The 17,196-nt window shown below is 33.1% G+C and overlaps 1 protein-coding gene across 2 annotated transcripts in view; it reads left to right on the forward strand.

The window, feature by feature from the left end:
* LANCL1 (LanC like 1) overlaps positions 1 to 14,482 on the forward strand; it is a 48,667-nt gene extending 34,185 nt beyond the window's left edge. For both annotated transcript variants that reach the window (XM_003765962.4, XM_012546396.3), the window contains exons 5-10: positions 2,726 to 2,861; positions 3,480 to 3,626; positions 9,285 to 9,467; positions 10,773 to 10,949; positions 11,456 to 11,528; positions 11,924 to 14,482. In XM_003765962.4, coding sequence (XP_003766010.2) covers positions 2,726 to 2,861; positions 3,480 to 3,626; positions 9,285 to 9,467; positions 10,773 to 10,949; positions 11,456 to 11,528; positions 11,924 to 12,000 — 793 coding nt within the window. In that variant the 3' untranslated portion in view covers positions 12,001 to 14,482. The remainder of the gene's footprint in view (positions 1 to 2,725; positions 2,862 to 3,479; positions 3,627 to 9,284; positions 9,468 to 10,772; positions 10,950 to 11,455; positions 11,529 to 11,923) is intronic.
* The last annotated feature ends 2,714 nt before the right edge of the window (positions 14,483 to 17,196 follow it).

A 17,196-nucleotide genomic window follows, 5' to 3' on the forward strand; every position in this document is an offset into this window, starting at 1 on the left:
TAAGGAAACATAGTTTTGAAGAGGTGAAGTGATTTCCTATAAAACCATTTTCATAATTTCCTAAGGATAGCAATAATCTGTTTTTTATAAAGGTTAGGGATAAGAAATTGCCTACAAAATAAAATATGTATATTGTTATTAGAGTTTTATGATGACATCAAAGTTCTTTATTGATGGATGTATTACCCAATGACAAGTAAAATAGGAAAATACTCTTGAATCTTGATTTTTTAAAAAATTGTATAATTCAGTGTAAGAAAAATTCAACTTATATGGGTTATTAACTTCAAGAGGGAAGTTAATTACTGAAATTTCAGAAGTAATTCATTTTAAGGCATCCTCATCTTTAGAATGTACACCAAGGACAGATTTTTTTTAATTTAATAATATTTTAAGAGTCATGTAGGCCAATTAAACCAGATCTCTATCTGCAGAAAGAAGAAAGGAACACATATAAATAGAAGTAACCAGAATGATAGAGGGCTCTATGTATGTCATCCCTTTCTTTTTCCAATTTGTTGGAGATTGTTCTATTTAAACATATTTGGGGCTATGCTTTTCCTGAATTTTTTAATTGGTGTCTCTTTGTTTATCTTACCATGAAACTTTTCTATATCTATAAAGAAAAAGGAAATGAATTATACCTGTGACAGTCACAGGGTGGGATCTCTTAATCATTGCTGGCAGGATTCATGTCAGAGTCTTCCTCAATGGGCTGATCCTTCACCTGGAAGATAGTTATCTACCTGAGAGTCAATGTGGCTTCAGAAACGACCAAGTAGTGGTTGATATGGTATTCACTGCCTAACATCTCCTGGAGAAATGCCAAGAACAGAACAGATGTCGGTGACGTGATGTTCATTGATCTGACCAAGGCTTTTGGTAGTCAGTTACAGGGACTTGGGGAAAATCGTGGCAAAATTTAGTTTTCTGAAGTACATCAGTCTTGTACATCAATTTTGTGACAAAATGCTTACACAGGTTCTAGATAACGAATGGATTATGCTCTTGCACTTTCCCAGTCACTAGTGGAGTGAAAGCAGGAGCTCTGTGCTTGCTCATATGCTTTTTGAAAAGCATGTTTTCAGCTATATTAGATGCCTTCAGAGAGGATGAAAATGACAAGGTCAGCTACTACACTGTTGAAATTATTTAGCTTGAAGACTATATACCAATACTAAAGTGGAAAGAGAGTTGATATGTCTTTTTTTTTTTTTTTTTTTTTGCAGATGATTGTGCACTTAATGTAGCCTCTGAGAATGAGATGCAACCAAATATGGATAGGCTCTCTGTATTTTGTGCTAATTTTGGCCTAACAATTAAAAGCCCCAAAAAAACAAACAAAAAAAAAAAAACAGGTTGTCCATCAGCCAGCACCACACCATTCCCATATATGTAACCACTGGTTATATCAGATGGAGAAATTTTGAGTGCTGTGGATAAGTTAACTCATCTAGGTTCATTATATTTTGGGGGGATGTGCACATAGATAGTGGATATTGTATTTGTATATATACATAAATGATGAGGTTGATGAATGCATTGCCAGAACTAGTTTAGTGTGTGGAAGACTCTGAAGGAAAATGTGGGAGAGCAGAGGCATTAACTGCCGACCAATTGAAGGGCTACAGAACTATTGTGCTGACCTCATTATTGGATGGCTGTGAAATCTGGGCAGTCTACCCATGCCATACTAGGAAACTGAATCATTTTCATTTGAATTGTTTTAGAAAGATTCTGATAATCATTTGGCAAGATTAACACTGGACAGTGAGGTCCTTTCTTTAGCTGAATCACATTCAAACTCTGCTGTGGAGAGTTAACTCCAATTGGCTGGCCCCATTGCTTGAATACCAAACATACATTTACCTAAAAGACTATTTTATTGAGAACTTGCACAAGAAAGTACTCCCATGGAAGCCAGAAGAAATGTGATACAAGGGCACTGATGATCTCTCTGAAGAACTTTGGAGTTGATTTGAGACATGGGTAGCACCGACACAGAATCACACCACCCCTCATGCTCACATCAAAGAAGGCACTGTGCTTTATGAGCTAAGCAGAATTGCAGTAGCTCAAAGGAAATGTGAGATGTATAAATTTAGAGACATTCCCATTCCAAAATTCTGTGCGGACTACTTGTCGCACCCTATGGTAGAGCCTTCCACATTCAGATACAGTGCACCTTGGCCCAAAAGAGTGATGTCATTTTGGCCCTCTTCAGGGGGAAAAAAAGACAACCACCATAATAGGAATAGAAAATGAATCTGCTATTTCATTCAAGAATCTTTGTGTGAGGAAAATCCCTCTGCCAATACAGATCAGCACATTTGCAAAGAGAATTTACCTCTTAGACAACTGCCCAAGTATGTATCAGAGGTAGGACAACTTCTTAAGGCCGCTTCTCTGTCCACTCCACCATGCTGTCTCTTCCTTCTTGGAAACAGTTATATGTAGCTTCATTTCCCAGAGACTGATGAAGATGGGAATCACAGGAGGTAAAGCAGAAGTACATAGCTCCTTGTATACTTTTGCATGAATCAGTATTCTGATATTACTAGAATACTGATGCTTTGTATTCAATTCACAAATTGCAGTTAGTTAAGGTGTATGTAGCCATATCTCTCTCCCTTGAAAAACCCATACAGAACCAGTTACAGAGCTTTATTTACATGTCTGTCTTCCATTCCACCCAATTCCCTTCCATGTATCCTTTTATTTTCAGTCTTGTCCACCTGCATAAGCTTGACCCCCGAGCTCCTGATGAAATGCTCTATGGACGAATGGGCTACATTTATGCTTTGCTTTTTGTGAACAAATACTTTGGACAAGAAAAGATACCTCAGCACCATATTCAGCAGGTACCCAGCTCTCTACCGGTCACTGTCTTTTTTTTTTTTTTTTTTTTTTTTTTTTTTTTTTTTTTTTTTTCTTAATGCTTTTTATGGGATCCTCCTACTCACTGTTCTTGTAAAATATGACTTTGTTCCTGTATAATTCTTCAAGGTTTTCTGAGATGGGGATTATCTATAATCTCTGAAATTCACACACATTCAAACAATATAACATGAGAGCTATGCCAAGTGACAAACTGTGTCACTTCCATTAAAGAATCCATCTCCTTGCAGTGGAGAACAAGTCAGATGCCTCCTTCCACATGATCTTCCTTAAATAAATACTAGTTTCTTCTAACAAATAATTTGTTACCTGTAAGTATTTAGGAACTTTTATATTTGTTTTCAGAAAAGAGCTATGAATGTTTTCATGCACAAAACTGTAATATTTGTGAGACTAGTGTCTATAGATACATAGAGTATATGTATATATAGATATAGATATATAGAATATATCTATATCTATATATAGATATAGATATATCCCTAGTTTCCCCATGCTTGTTATAACAAGATAATTTCCTTATTCCATGTCAGGATATTTTTATTCTAATTCAGTTATTCACATTCGCTTCTCCCCTACAGATTTGTGATATGGTAGTATCATCAGGTGAGGGTCTTGCCAGAAAAAGAAACTTCATTTCAAAGACACCACTGATGTATGAATGGTATCAAGAATATTATGTGGGTGCTGCCCATGGACTGGCAGGTATTTACTACTTCTTGATGCAGGTAGGAATGATTAAATTAAGAATTCTTAAGTTGTTTTGTTTTCTTTCCCCCCCGTTTTGCAGATCTTAATTAGCAATTTAGATTTATTGGTTCCATGAAAGCATGACTTTGGGAGAGATATGATTGGAGTCAATAGGACAATTATTTTTTAAGTGTTGTGTTTTATACTGAGAAATTATTTCTTTTATTTAAGACATTAGTCAAAAGAAGTAAATGCCATTGCTTTTACTTTATAATTTTGGCTTTTAAAATATATTTTAATATCTTTTATTTTTACATCATCATGGTTTCCCTCAGCATCCTTCCCGATTTTTAGAAGCCAAAAGAAAGAAAAAAGAAGGGGGAAATCAGCATAACCCATCAAGACATCAAAAATGTCTGCAAATTTGCACAATGTACAATATATGTAAACCTTTTACTTCTGCAAAAGGTTAGGTTAGGAGTATCTTATTTCACTTTTTTTCACTTTTTGTATCACTTTTTTTGAGCCCATGCTTGTTCTTTTATAATTTTGAAGCATTCATTTTTTATTTTGTGTGTGTGTGTGTGTGTGTGTGTCCTTTCATTTTGTTGTAGTCATTGTGTGAATCATTTTCTTGATTCTGCTTACTTCACTCTGTATCAATTCATAAAGATCTTTCCATGCTATTATATTTGTCACATTGACAGTTTCTTATAACATTGTAATATTTCATTATATTTATATGTTGCAATTTTTTACCCATTCCTAATTGATGAGTATCTACCTTTTTTCCTCAATAAATCTTGGCAATCACAAAAAGTGATGCTATCAGTATGTTGATGAATATGGTATGGAGTCTTTCTTCTTATTGGTAGCTCCTTTTGGTAAAAGCCCAGTAATAAAATTTCTGGATCAGAAATTATGGATAATGTTAGTCATTTTATTTCCATAATCACAAATTGCTTTCCTAAATCATTATACCAATTCACAGATTCATCAGTAGTGCATTAGTGTGTCCATCTTCCTACAAGCAAGCCCTCCAATATCTATTCTTCCTACCTTTGACATCTTTGTCAATTTACAGAGTGTGAGATGAAAATCTTGATTATTTTGATTTGATTTTCTCTTTATTTTTAGTAATTTGGAGCATTCTTTAATGTGGTTATTAATTTTACAATTCTTTTGTTTATTCATATCTTTTTTCACATCTGTTCTGGGGTGGCTTTTGGTCTTCTATGTCTGTGTGTATATCTATATAGGTAGATACATGTGTGTTTGTATGATACATATTTATATGTGTATATATATATATAAATGTGTATGTATGCATAAATATGCATGTCAATTGTTTAGTTTATATAGATTAGATGCCAAAACCCTTATCAGAGAAATTTGAAACAAAAGTTTTTTTGTTTTTGTTTTTCCCCAATCACTTTGCCTCTTATCCTCAATGACTTAATTTTGTTGGTGTAAAAGCTTTTCAGTTTCATGTAACCAAAATTATCTATTTTATCTTTTGTAATTGTCTCTATTCTTTGTATGGTTTAGAATATGTCTCTTAACTGATTGAGGAGAAGCATAATTACATATACCTCTCAGAGCTAATTTTTTTATACTGTGATCTTTAATATTAAAGTCATATAAAAATAGAAAAAAAGAAAAAAATTAAGGTCATGTATATACTTAGAAGTATTGTAAAATATTATATAAGGTTTTATTTTAAGCCTAATTCTGGCAAACTACTTTTCAGTTATTCTAGTGGTTTTTATCAGATAAGGAATTCTTTCCTAAGTGATTTATGTTTTCCATTTTATTAAAACTGGGTTAATTGAATTCTCTTTCTTTTGGTTCTCCCTTATCTAGTCTATTCCATTAAAATACCTCTTTTTTTTTTAACCAGTACCAAATAGTTTTGATGACTGTTGCTTCAGAATATAGTTGAAAGCCTCAATTTCTATTTTTAACTACATTTTAGGATAGCTACAATTTAGACCTAAAAGAACCTAAAATTGTTTTTTTACAGACACATGAGATTTTAAGGAAGTCTGGAGAACAGCCTGGGTAAATTAGGTAACTCAGATTAACTAATATTCTTAAAACTCCAAGTCAGCAAAAGGAACCCTATGGTTTACAACTGGTGGATTTATTTGGATGGTAGATTTATTTGCATGGCAGATCATATGTATAATTGGGGGAGCATTGATAAAAACTGGTTCTTGGAAAAAAAGCAGCACTGAATAGACCCTCTAAAAAGACATTTGCAGAAACTAAATTAAAGAGCTAAAAAAAAAAAAAAAAAAATCCAATGATATCTTAGTGAGGGAGTATATGAAAAGGATTTAATTTTTTTTTTCTCGGAACCTCCTTAACCTTTAGGTTAAGATTTGTCAAGAGAAGAGATTTATATTTTGTTTTTCACAGACCTGCTGTCCTCAGCTGGCTGATTTTACATCCACCCAAAACAAATAAAGAACAACAACAAAAAAAGAGCAAGACAAATTGTGGTGCCTTAGCTTTGTGGAAGGAAAGAGATGTAAACTTGGGGCATAGGAGACAAATGCCTCCCTTCCCTTCTTCAAGAAACTATTAGAGTAAGACTACCAATGGTTTGAACCAAGTGGTTTGAACTTGCTGAAATTGGGAAATGTTTTTGTTTTTGTTTTTTCTTTTTTGTATCTGGAGCAAGTAGTTAGAATACTTAACTTAATATGCCTCATTGTTCTGAATGAGGCTGCTGCTAATAAAGGGAATTCCTTTTCAGTGAATTATTTACATAAAGTATTTCATATATCTGTTTGTATTATTTAATTACTTGTGTAAAGAGCAAAAAAAGTGCAAGTGGCTTAGATTGATATTTAGAGCTCTGATGTCATTATTCCACACATGTTAGTATAGGGTTTGGGTTTAATATGACAATAGAAAAGACAAATAAGATTGATCAGAACAACTTTATGATTGTGTATACTGTTTCTGGGAAGCTCATTATACACATTTAACATTTTCATTGGCCACCCACATTAATTCCAACAAATCATATATTAAGGTAAGTTCTTTTTTCCCCACATTAATACTTAAACTAATCAAAGATAAGGAAATAAACAGAATATTATGATGAATTAGAGGCCTCACCTTGGACTCTGGAACACCCACATTGAGAATCAATCCTCTTTCTGACACATATATTTCATTGCCCATGCGACAAGTCACTTAATCCCTCAGTGCCCTGAACAAGTCAGATGAACTGTCATTTTGTACTGATGGGGATGATTTTCTACATTAAAGAATTCCCTACACTTTCTTCAACACTGATGATTAGATTAATGTGTACTTGTATAACATTTACATCATATATATATATATATATATATATATATATACCTATATATGCCTCCATACATAATAGTTGTGTGGATTATAGTGTGCTTGTATATGTGCAAGTATAGTAATAGTAGGCACATAGCATTATACCTTAATTTTGATGGGTCACTGAATTATATCAAAACTTTTTTTAGAACTACAGAAACTAAAAAGGTTATGACTTGGAATTCCAGAGTTCCTGCTATGGCATTCACTTGTTTAATGAATTTCTTGAACAGAGAAATCATTTCTCATTATAAGGGACAATCTCTTGAAAATAAACCCTGCAGGAAGAAGAAGAAAATCAGTATTTAAAAAAAAAAAAAAAAAGTACATGTTACTTGAGCATAGTTTCAGATAACAGGTCTTAGGATGCATTTAATGGATTTTGTGTAACTCAGTTGAAAAAAAAAAAAAAACTAAATAGACCTAATACCATTTGGGGACATCTACCTGAGTAAGATAAATTTGGCACAAACAGAATTCATGTAGAATGTGAAGAAGAGGGATTCTCCACTACAATCTCATTTTCTTGAGATCAGTGACTATTTTTTTTTGCCATTCTGTGTATTCCCAAATTTAGCGCAATTTTTGGTACATAATAAATGCTTAATAGATGCTATTGACTGATTTCCCTGAAAGTTGCATAATTTTCTTTAATTAGAGTTTGATACTTGTTAGTGTTTTTGTAAGGTTGAGGGTTTTATGGTTAAAGATAAAAGATTTTAGTAAAGATAATGTCCATCCATAAGCACTGTGTGTCATAGTAGAGAAGATTGTTTTAATTAGTAATGCACAAAAAGGGATACCAGCTGATTAAGTAGCAAAATGAAATATAATAAAACAAGTCCAGCACAGGTCCTTCAGGAAGCGGATCATTAGAAGGTTGTTTATGCTGTTGAATGTAAATTCTTAAATTAAGGAAGTGAATTTTGCAAATAATAAATTGCCTCTTAATTTAGAAGTTCCTAAAGTATTATTTTTAATGCCTATTTAGATTTAAAATATCATTGTTTTTTTCTGGCATTTGTTCTTATGGCCTCTCTTTCCAGAGGTAGATACAGGCCCATAGACCTTCTTCAAGAAAGAAGAATAAGAATATACTCATTTAAACATTTTTTAAATGAGGCTTAGGCTAATGTGTCACAGAAAACAGAAGGTATTAATTGACTTCGCACTGACACTAAAAAACAGATCTTCAGGTCCTCTGAGTTGTTTAGCTAACTTAATAATCATTGCTTAAGTGTTGGGTTTTCCATTTGCAGATTGTTCATAATCTAAAAAATGATTCATAATCTAAAAATTCATTTAAGTTCTCATCTGTCAAAGCAAAACAAAATTACTTTAGGTTGGGGAGAGAATACTGATAATTTGAATTTAAGAGCAGTCTACTTGGGACTGAGTAAGGCACAAGAGATATTCTGCTTCTGCTAACGAATACAGTATTCTTATAGTAATCATGAAATGTTAATTATCCTTCATTTCCCTCATTCCTTAAAAACCAGAACTTGATTTTGTTATTTATAGGGAAGTTGGTGAACAAATAACATTGAATTGAGAGCTGTAAAATAAGAAAAGGACTTACATTACCTTTGTCATTGGATCCTATAAATTTTATATAGCTAGACATTGTTTTTTTGCTGTACATATTAATATAAGATGAGTTAGAACAAGAGAACAATTTTGGTCCTGAGTTATGCATCACTTTCATATCTGTGTGTTTTCTATCAGACAAATTTCACCTCATATTTCCCTAAAATAATCTATGATAAAAATGTATAGTGAACATGGACTTCTTGGGAATACTTCATAAAATGCTAGTATCTCTCTTTAAGTAGCAAAATAACATGGACAAGTCCATAAAATAGCTTCTTCAGAGAGTCTACTGAGAGCCTTAACTCAAAAGTTATGTTTATGTACACAGAGGTGAATATTAAGAAATAAAAAGTATGTAATAATTCTTTACCTAAATTCCTGAAAGCTGGACTGATTATGTGATTAGAAATGTTTGATTCTTCAAAATTAAGAAATAACATGCAGGTACAGAAGAGATCTAGGTATGAGAAGATAAATAAATCCTAAAATGCCTTAATGATGCCAAGTATATTTTCTTTAATTTTGCTTCTGTTTAAAACTTGTTCCTTAGAATTAGGAAGAAAAGGTTTTGTTATAAATCCAAGCATTTTTCATTAACCATGAAGCTATATATATTAAATATAAATATTTCCTTGGGAATTTAATTTTTCAAGTAAATAATAAATTTCCTTTTCTTCTTAATTTGGGAATTTCTTAAGTGTGTTAATGCCTATTTGCATTTAAAGTATTATTTTATTTCATAGCCTGTCCTTCAGGTAAGCCAAGTGAAGTTGCACAATGTGGTCAAGCCCAGTGTAGACTATGTCTGTGACCTGAAATTCCCTTCTGGCAACTATCCTTCATGTGTGGATGATACTAGAGATCTTCTTGTCCATTGGTGTCATGGGGCTCCTGGGGTGATCTACATGCTAGTCCAGGCTTACAAGGTACATACTTCTTACCCTAGGAGACAACTTTAAGCTTAAGTATAATTTCATTAACAAAAATGGTATTTCAGAAACAATGTACAAATTCCGCTCTTCTCAGAACTCTTTTACCTAAGAAGTAAAATAATTTTTCTAAATGTATCACATAAGTCAGGAAAACAATTACTATAAAAGCAAAGGTATCCAAGTTAAATCAAGTCAACTTCATCCAAGAACGACTTGTAAAAGTGTTTCTTGGCACATTTCAATAGCTAATTAGAGATTTTAAACGACCAGAAATTCTGATGCTCGTATGGTGCTAAATATACTTGATTGTCCTTATAAGCAAGAAGGGAAAAAAAGACTACCAACTTAGTCTGTTGTATTTTGGTAAGCATTTGCTTGTATGGTAATGTGTATTTTATAAATGACAGAGACTTAACTGTCTGAACTGCTTATAGACAATGGCAGGTTCCAATAAGTCCTCTGTACTTTTTTCATTTTTAATGATATAATGTTCATAAAGTATATATGTTTATAAAGTATTATGTTTGATGTCATAAGTGGCATTGTGTTCTCCCAAATAAGAAGAAAACACTACAGAAAAGTTTCCTTGGATAAACTTTATCCTCATTTCCTAGTAACTGGGCATTTTTGTTACAAAGAAAGCAATCATGTATTCTATGGAAGGTGACTAATGATGACAGTTTGATGTAAATTTGATAATGTTCTTGCTACCTCATCAATCACTCTAAAACCCTTTACGAGTACAGACAAAGTCACAGTCATTTTTAATATAAGGAGAGCCACTTACGGATGGGAAAATGAGCCCCATCCACATAACCCATCTGTAGTCAGCAGAGCTCTCCTTGTTTGTGACCTCCCCTCCTGCTCTATGTCTCTTAGCCCTCAGCTTCCAGGACGGGAGGGAACCACGGATCTTTTGAGTTAAAAAGCACCTTAGGAGTCATCTGGTTCCCTCCCCTACCTAGAATACCACACTGCATCATCCCACACAAAGAGACTATCAAGGTGTAACAGACCTGGACGGTCTCATTCTGGACACCAGACTTCTGTTAATGCCCCAAGTGGGGAGATGTGACTGGCATGTAACTGACCATATTCTCCCCAATGGATACTTTTGCAGTTGATGTTAATCTAAGTTCAGGACCTTACAGTTGTCTTTATTATTAAATTTCTTCCTTTTGTATTTCACCCATCATTTTGGGCTCTTTTTTTTTCTGTCACCTAATACATTTTATTTAGTTGTCAATGAAGTTAAAATGATCATTTACAATAAAACTCGATTTTCCTAATTGCCTACAGATATTTGATGAGGAAAAGTATCTTAATGATGCCTTTAAGTGTGCTGATGTGATCTGGAAGTATGGGTTACTCAGAAAAGGATATGGGCTGTGCCATGGTGTTGCAGGCAATGCATATGCCTTCCTGTCTTTATACAAAATCACCCATGACGTGAAATATCTGTACAGAGCTTGTAAGGTAGGTTGAAGAACATCCAAAGAAGAAGAAAAAAGATTTTCAAGATATTTTTTAAAGTGTCTAATTCTAGTTTCATTTTCCCTGTTTTAGTAATCTACAGAAAATAGTTAAAGTGACCTTTTAAAAGTTTAATTTGCCTTTTATAAAACAAATTGCTGTATTTAACAGTTTAGTTAGAGCTGGCAGTAGAGTAGCTTGTTTATTTTGTTCCTATCTTCCTTTGGCAATTGGTTTATAAGCCTTAAGATAAAATTTCAGTCATTTAAGCCCATCCAGGCTAGCCCTCGATTCTAAGAAGCTTATGTTCTACATAAGTAAGTACAATTTAGCCAGTTCATCACTTTCTTTTTTGGGCCAAAGTCTTCTTGGCTTCCCTTGTAGTTCCCATAGGATCACCATGATCTTCCCCATAAACCCATTATCTTTTCAGAGGAGTACTGTTCAGAGTTTTGGCATATGAATTGAGTATGTATTCAGAATAATTTGACATGGCCTTTCTTTTTCAGTTTGCTGAATGGTGTCTAGATTATGGTGAGCATGTATGCAGGACCCCTGACACACCTTTCTCCCTCTTTGAAGGTATTCTTTTCATATTACTTGTTTTCTTTATAATAGAAATATATATTTGAAGACACTGTCCCCAAGGCATTCCTCTCCATTAATGTAATGATCCTTTAATTTCTTAGCCTTCCCTTCTGAACTCCCTTTGCATTTAGTGGAAAAAATTACTTTACCTTTTCTTGCTCATGAGTAATAAGCAGATAACTAAAGCAAGCACTAATGTAAATGTAAACCTAGAAGCTGAGAATAGTTGTAGTGCTTTCTAAACCTAACATGTAAATAAGTAAATATACTTTTAATTCTGCTAAGGTTGTGCTGTTAATTTCAGAATAAAGCTAGTGCAGAAAACTAGAGCTATGCTATAGTAGTAGTATTTTAATATGATAACTCCTTATCTCTTTTGGTTTCTTCAGGAATGGCTGGAACAATTTATTTCCTGTCTGACCTGCTTGTTCCAACAAAAGCCAGATTCCCAGCTTTTGAAATATAAAAGGCCAAACACATCCCTACAGTTCATTGCATGTCCATCACTACCCATGCAAACATTGGCTAAATGAGTTCATTACTTTTCACCATCTTTCTTAACTAAAGGGAACAAATTCTGTGTTTAAAATAATTGGTCTTTTCCACAATAATCTTCTGCTCAATTCATTTTGGGGAGTTTTCTTTTGTTTAAAAGGATAAGGGGGAAAAAAAACATTTTAGGTTGTTTTCCTGAAAGGGGATGAAATGAACAGTATTTTGGTGGAAACACACATACACACACATTTCTGAACTTGGAAGAAATTTCTAGTTATTTAAACTTTTCAACATGATTTAATGTTGATACAATTCTCACTACTATAATAAAAACTGAATTGTACTTAAAGATTAATACATAACTGTTAGTGAATAGTACTATTTAAATATTAATTTTCCTTTGGCCTATAGAAAACATATTATTATAGCCATGCTTTCTTTATGAATGGCCAACTATCAAAGGGGAGGGGAGCAGAAATATATTTCCTCTAGAAAATTGCAAAAGCCACAAGCCTGAACCAAGGATATCCGAACCTTTTCTTAAATTCACATTGTCTATTCAGAGTTTAATGAACTCTTATCTTTTTATTTCATGGATATAAGTTGGCTTTTGTATATATCTCCCAGATTAAAAAAAAAAAAAAAAACTTTTAAAAATGTCATAATCAGTTTAAAAATTTTACTTTAATGTTTTGATAAAGTTTAAAGTATTCTTAGAATTACACATTTATTATTTTTGGCTCTAGAAAAATGTTCTCAATTTTGGAAATGCTTATTAAAAGGTGGATGATTTTGTTGTTACCAGTGATCAGTGAAACATGTTTTTGTTTACTACTATATTGTGAATTTTTCACCCTCTTGATCCTTTACTTCCCTTTTACTTGCCTTGTGATCATTGTGCTTTGGTGTACTGCTTGCTAATGCTGTAGAATAGTTTACTCTCTCAAGTTATATGAGTCTGATCTTCTCACTAAATAGAATAGCACTTATCCCACTTTTGTTACAAAGACCAAGAAAAATCCACACACACCCCAGCCAACTACTTGAAAAGGAAGCACTTCAGCATTTAGTAGAAGTTCTATTTAGCTGTAGGTTATAATGAAGACATCTAGGTGGTACTATGTATAGAGACAGAGTACTAAGCCTGGAGTCTGGAAGAACTGAGTTCAAATTCAGCCTTAGATGCTTATTAGCTGTGTGACCCTAGGCAAGTCATTTAACTCTGTTTATACCTCAGTTTCTCAACTCTCTGAAAATAAGCCGGTAAAGGAAATGGCAAACCACTCCCATGACTTAGACAAGAAAACACCAATGAGGTCACATAGAGTTGGACACAAATGAAATGATTGAACAACAACAAATTATCTAATGGGTTGTGTTCAGCACAAATAGTGGAACAATCTTAGGTACCTGGATTGTACCTACTTCCAAGCTCATGAACAAACAGAATTGGTTTCCTCCATAGGCAACTGATTTGACCCAAATGGATTTATTAAGATGTTTGCGTTAAATATCCCAGTGAACAAATAGAACTTTTGCTAAATACTCAGGGGCCAGTTTTTCAAATTATTGGCTGTATGGCATTTTCCTGATCTTTTTCATAGAAACTCATAGAAAATGAGTGCTACATGTTTAATTGGAAGACTAAGATTGTTATAAAGTGGGAGAAAAGTATAAGCAAGAAGTACTCAAATGTAGTGATCCCAGAACAGACAAAACACAAATCAGGACTTATAGAATTGTTAAATCATAAATGAAATTTTTTTTGTTGGCTTAATGATAACAAAAATATGTACCTTTAAAAAAATATTTCCCCAATACAAAACATTTGTGTTGCAATTCACTATTTTCTAAGACTTTAAAATTGGATAGGGAAAGAAACATTGGTGCCTCAAAATCCTCCCGAACTCTGGGCTCATTGGCACCCTTCCCTATTGCTGACTCTTGGGGTAGGCTGGACCTTGCCTCTTACTCTTTTTTCTATAGCTTTTTAGAACTCTTTAAGGGCTTAAAAAACAGTTTAGGAAAATGGAATGTACCTGTTTGATCAGCATCTCCTCACAAGAACAAAAACATGCTTCTGACATTGAAATCTGACACGTGAGCTACTTGTTGGCTACTGGTGTTAACATCCCTGTTATTTTCCCTGTTATCTAAAAATAGCTAATAATGGAAATAATCTGGACCTTTAAATATTGCTGATAGTAGAATCTAAAAACACTTAACTACACAATTTCCTGGTTGGCCTTCTATGGATTGTGCAAATTGTGGGTAACCCTCAGTCACGTATCCTTCAAAGAGTGCTTGTGGGTAAGCTGCACCTTCCTTGTGAAAGATTTTGGGTTAACAGTATGGGCAGTTATGGTAATAAAGAAATGTAAGTCACAAGGAAGTTAATCTGCCTTTGGCTGATTGTCCTGGTTGAAAGAATAAAGCTCATTTGTTTAGCTATATACATGCCTGCTGTACTGTTTTTGCACTTTTCAATAAATAGTTGCGAACCATGGAGAAAAAGCACATTCCTCTGAGCTGGAGGGTAGAAATAACTAGCTTTGAACTTTTTTTGATTAACTCCAGGTAGACTTCTGTTATGATGAAAATTGTGTTTTCATTGAGAATACTAATTGATGTTTGAATTTTAACTGAAGTTTAAAAAAACTAGAAAAAAAGTTTCAAGTAAACCTTTCATGTTGGCTTGCAAACAGTCTATGAATTACTTTAAAATGGTAGGCCAGCAAACCTCCATTAATGTAAACACAATTGAATTAATCAAATCATACGGTAGAAGTATGGTTTGCCGGATTTTTTTTTTAATGAAATTTTCAATTGGCATTGTGTCAAGTATTGGTGCCATCATTTTATTTATGCTCAGAATCAGAGACCTTTTAATGGCAATAGAAACTTGAAAACTTCAAGTTTTCTTAAAGTTCACAATAGAAAATGTTTTTTTGATTTCAGTTTTACTTTTTTGTTTTGCTTTTAAGCATGCTTGCCCTTAGCTTGTGGTTCAGTGATTTTTTTTTCACTTATGCTTTTCCTTTCCCCCCAAAAAAAGATGATTTAATGAAAACTCATTTGCATTTTCCTGGGTGTAGGATTTTTATATGTTCTGTGTGGACCTAAGACAGAGAAGTTGGTTCAGCATGTACATTTAAAGCATAACATTTATAATATATGCCTATGTCTACAGTGATGAGAAATTGAAGTAGTTAATTTTTCATCCCAAGGTAACTTTTTAAAGACAGTTTTTCCAAATCTCTGTTGGGCCTAGAGTCATTTTAGTTTGCAACCATTAATCATCCTTAGAGCCTTTTCCCTTCTTGTCTCCACACTTTGATGCCAGTTATAATTATATGGCATTAGAAATCTTTGTGATGGGTAGGATTTTAAGTGAAAAGTTAGATCTAGGAGCACCTTCTGCATCAGTAAATTTTGTGAATAAATTAAAATAAATATGTTTCATTGCCATCACCTTATTATTCTTTTGTTTTGGGTCCCAAAATGCTTTGCTTTCTATGAACAGTTAGTAAAATTATAAAAATGATCTTTTGTATGCCTACAGTTATTTTTTTCTGGATTTCTCAGAAGTCCATTATTACTCTACAGCACTCTTGATCCCATTTTTATTTTTTTTAATGGGTAATGATGCCTCCAAAGTCAAAGCAATCTCTTTCTGTAAACCTATGTCCTTGATCTTTAGAAGAGCTATTTCCTTCCCATAAATTGGTTTAACCCTTTTATTGTGTTATGTTTTAGGACTGGAAATATATATAATTAACTTACTGATTGTTGGGAAATGTTAATATTGTCATCATAATGTGTACTTTGTGGAAAAATTTGTCATAAATCAAACTCTTATTTCAGTGGCAAAAGTGATATCAAAGAATACTAGTTTCTCACCATTCTCTAACACACTATTGTCTGAGGCATGTTTTTGGCCTTCTTTTCTTTAGACCAAAACTGATTTTCCAGAAGCACAATTTTTTTTAAGAAAACAAATCTTTAAGGTAACAATTAATTTTGTGGGCACACATACTCGTTTAATAACTGCATTGTAAAAGAATTTTTAATAGGTTCTATAGCTCATTCCCTCAGCCTTCAAGTCACGAAAAGTATCTTTAACATTTCATACATGGGAGACTGCATTCTATCATAGATAAACAAAGTTGTAATTCTAAAAATTCATTTCCCTGACCTTATGGATTATTTCCTAAATGAATCTTGAATTAGAGAGATATAAGAAGATAAAAAGGATTGGGAATAGGCTAGAAATAATTGTAAAATATATTTTTGTACTATGGAAGAAAGCTTTTGTCTTGTGTAGTATTCTGTATGCTACATTTCAGTGTCACCAACAAATGGCAAGAATTTCCAAAATTAAAAAAATGTTAAATTTTAACCCTAAATTATTTTGTATTCTTTAGTAAGTTTGATTACATTTTCCTAAAATGCTGTTTAAATTTTCCCATAATTTTTGTAAGATTAAGAATAAATATGCAATTATACCAATTAATTCTTATCTTTGAGAAAGGAATATGAAGCACAGGGAGTATTAGTTCATAAGAATCATTAGTAGTCTTTAGTATAGTGCTGCTTTCTCCCATAACTCAGCCACAGAACACATCACAGTTCATGCCATCTGATTTTCCCTCTTCAGTTGATTTTTTCCCCTCATTTCTTTTCTCTAATTGATTAAGAGGAATCACAAAGGTACCCATTTCCAATCTTATAAATAAACAAATTTGGGTCCCCGGTGATAGAGAACTGATTTGAGTGCAGCAGTTTTGTTCATAGTAATTGATTTCTTCAGTCCTTTTCTATGTTTGAATTTCAGAAAAAGTCTCCTTTCTTTGTCTCCCTAGTAACAACACTGAAGGAAAGATTATGATTGTCACATAATTTCTTTTTCTTTTTTTTCCTTCCTAACTTGATACACCATAAATTCAGTATTATAAAATGGTTGATACTCTGCTCCTACAGGCATCAAATTAATAAAAATCTACAAGTTTAATTTCCTTGGGCTCTCATACCTAATGCTACCACATTTACCTCTTTCCTACTCAAACCTATCAATCACCTAACAGTATGCAAAAACGTCATCAATTTTACATCAGAGATCATGTTGGATCTCTCAGTGTATAAAGCAGTGATTCTCAAACTTTTGTTC

This window comes from Sarcophilus harrisii, chromosome 3 (genome assembly GCF_902635505.1).
Source record: "Sarcophilus harrisii chromosome 3, mSarHar1.11, whole genome shotgun sequence".
NCBI lineage: Eukaryota > Metazoa > Chordata > Mammalia > Dasyuromorphia > Dasyuridae > Sarcophilus > Sarcophilus harrisii.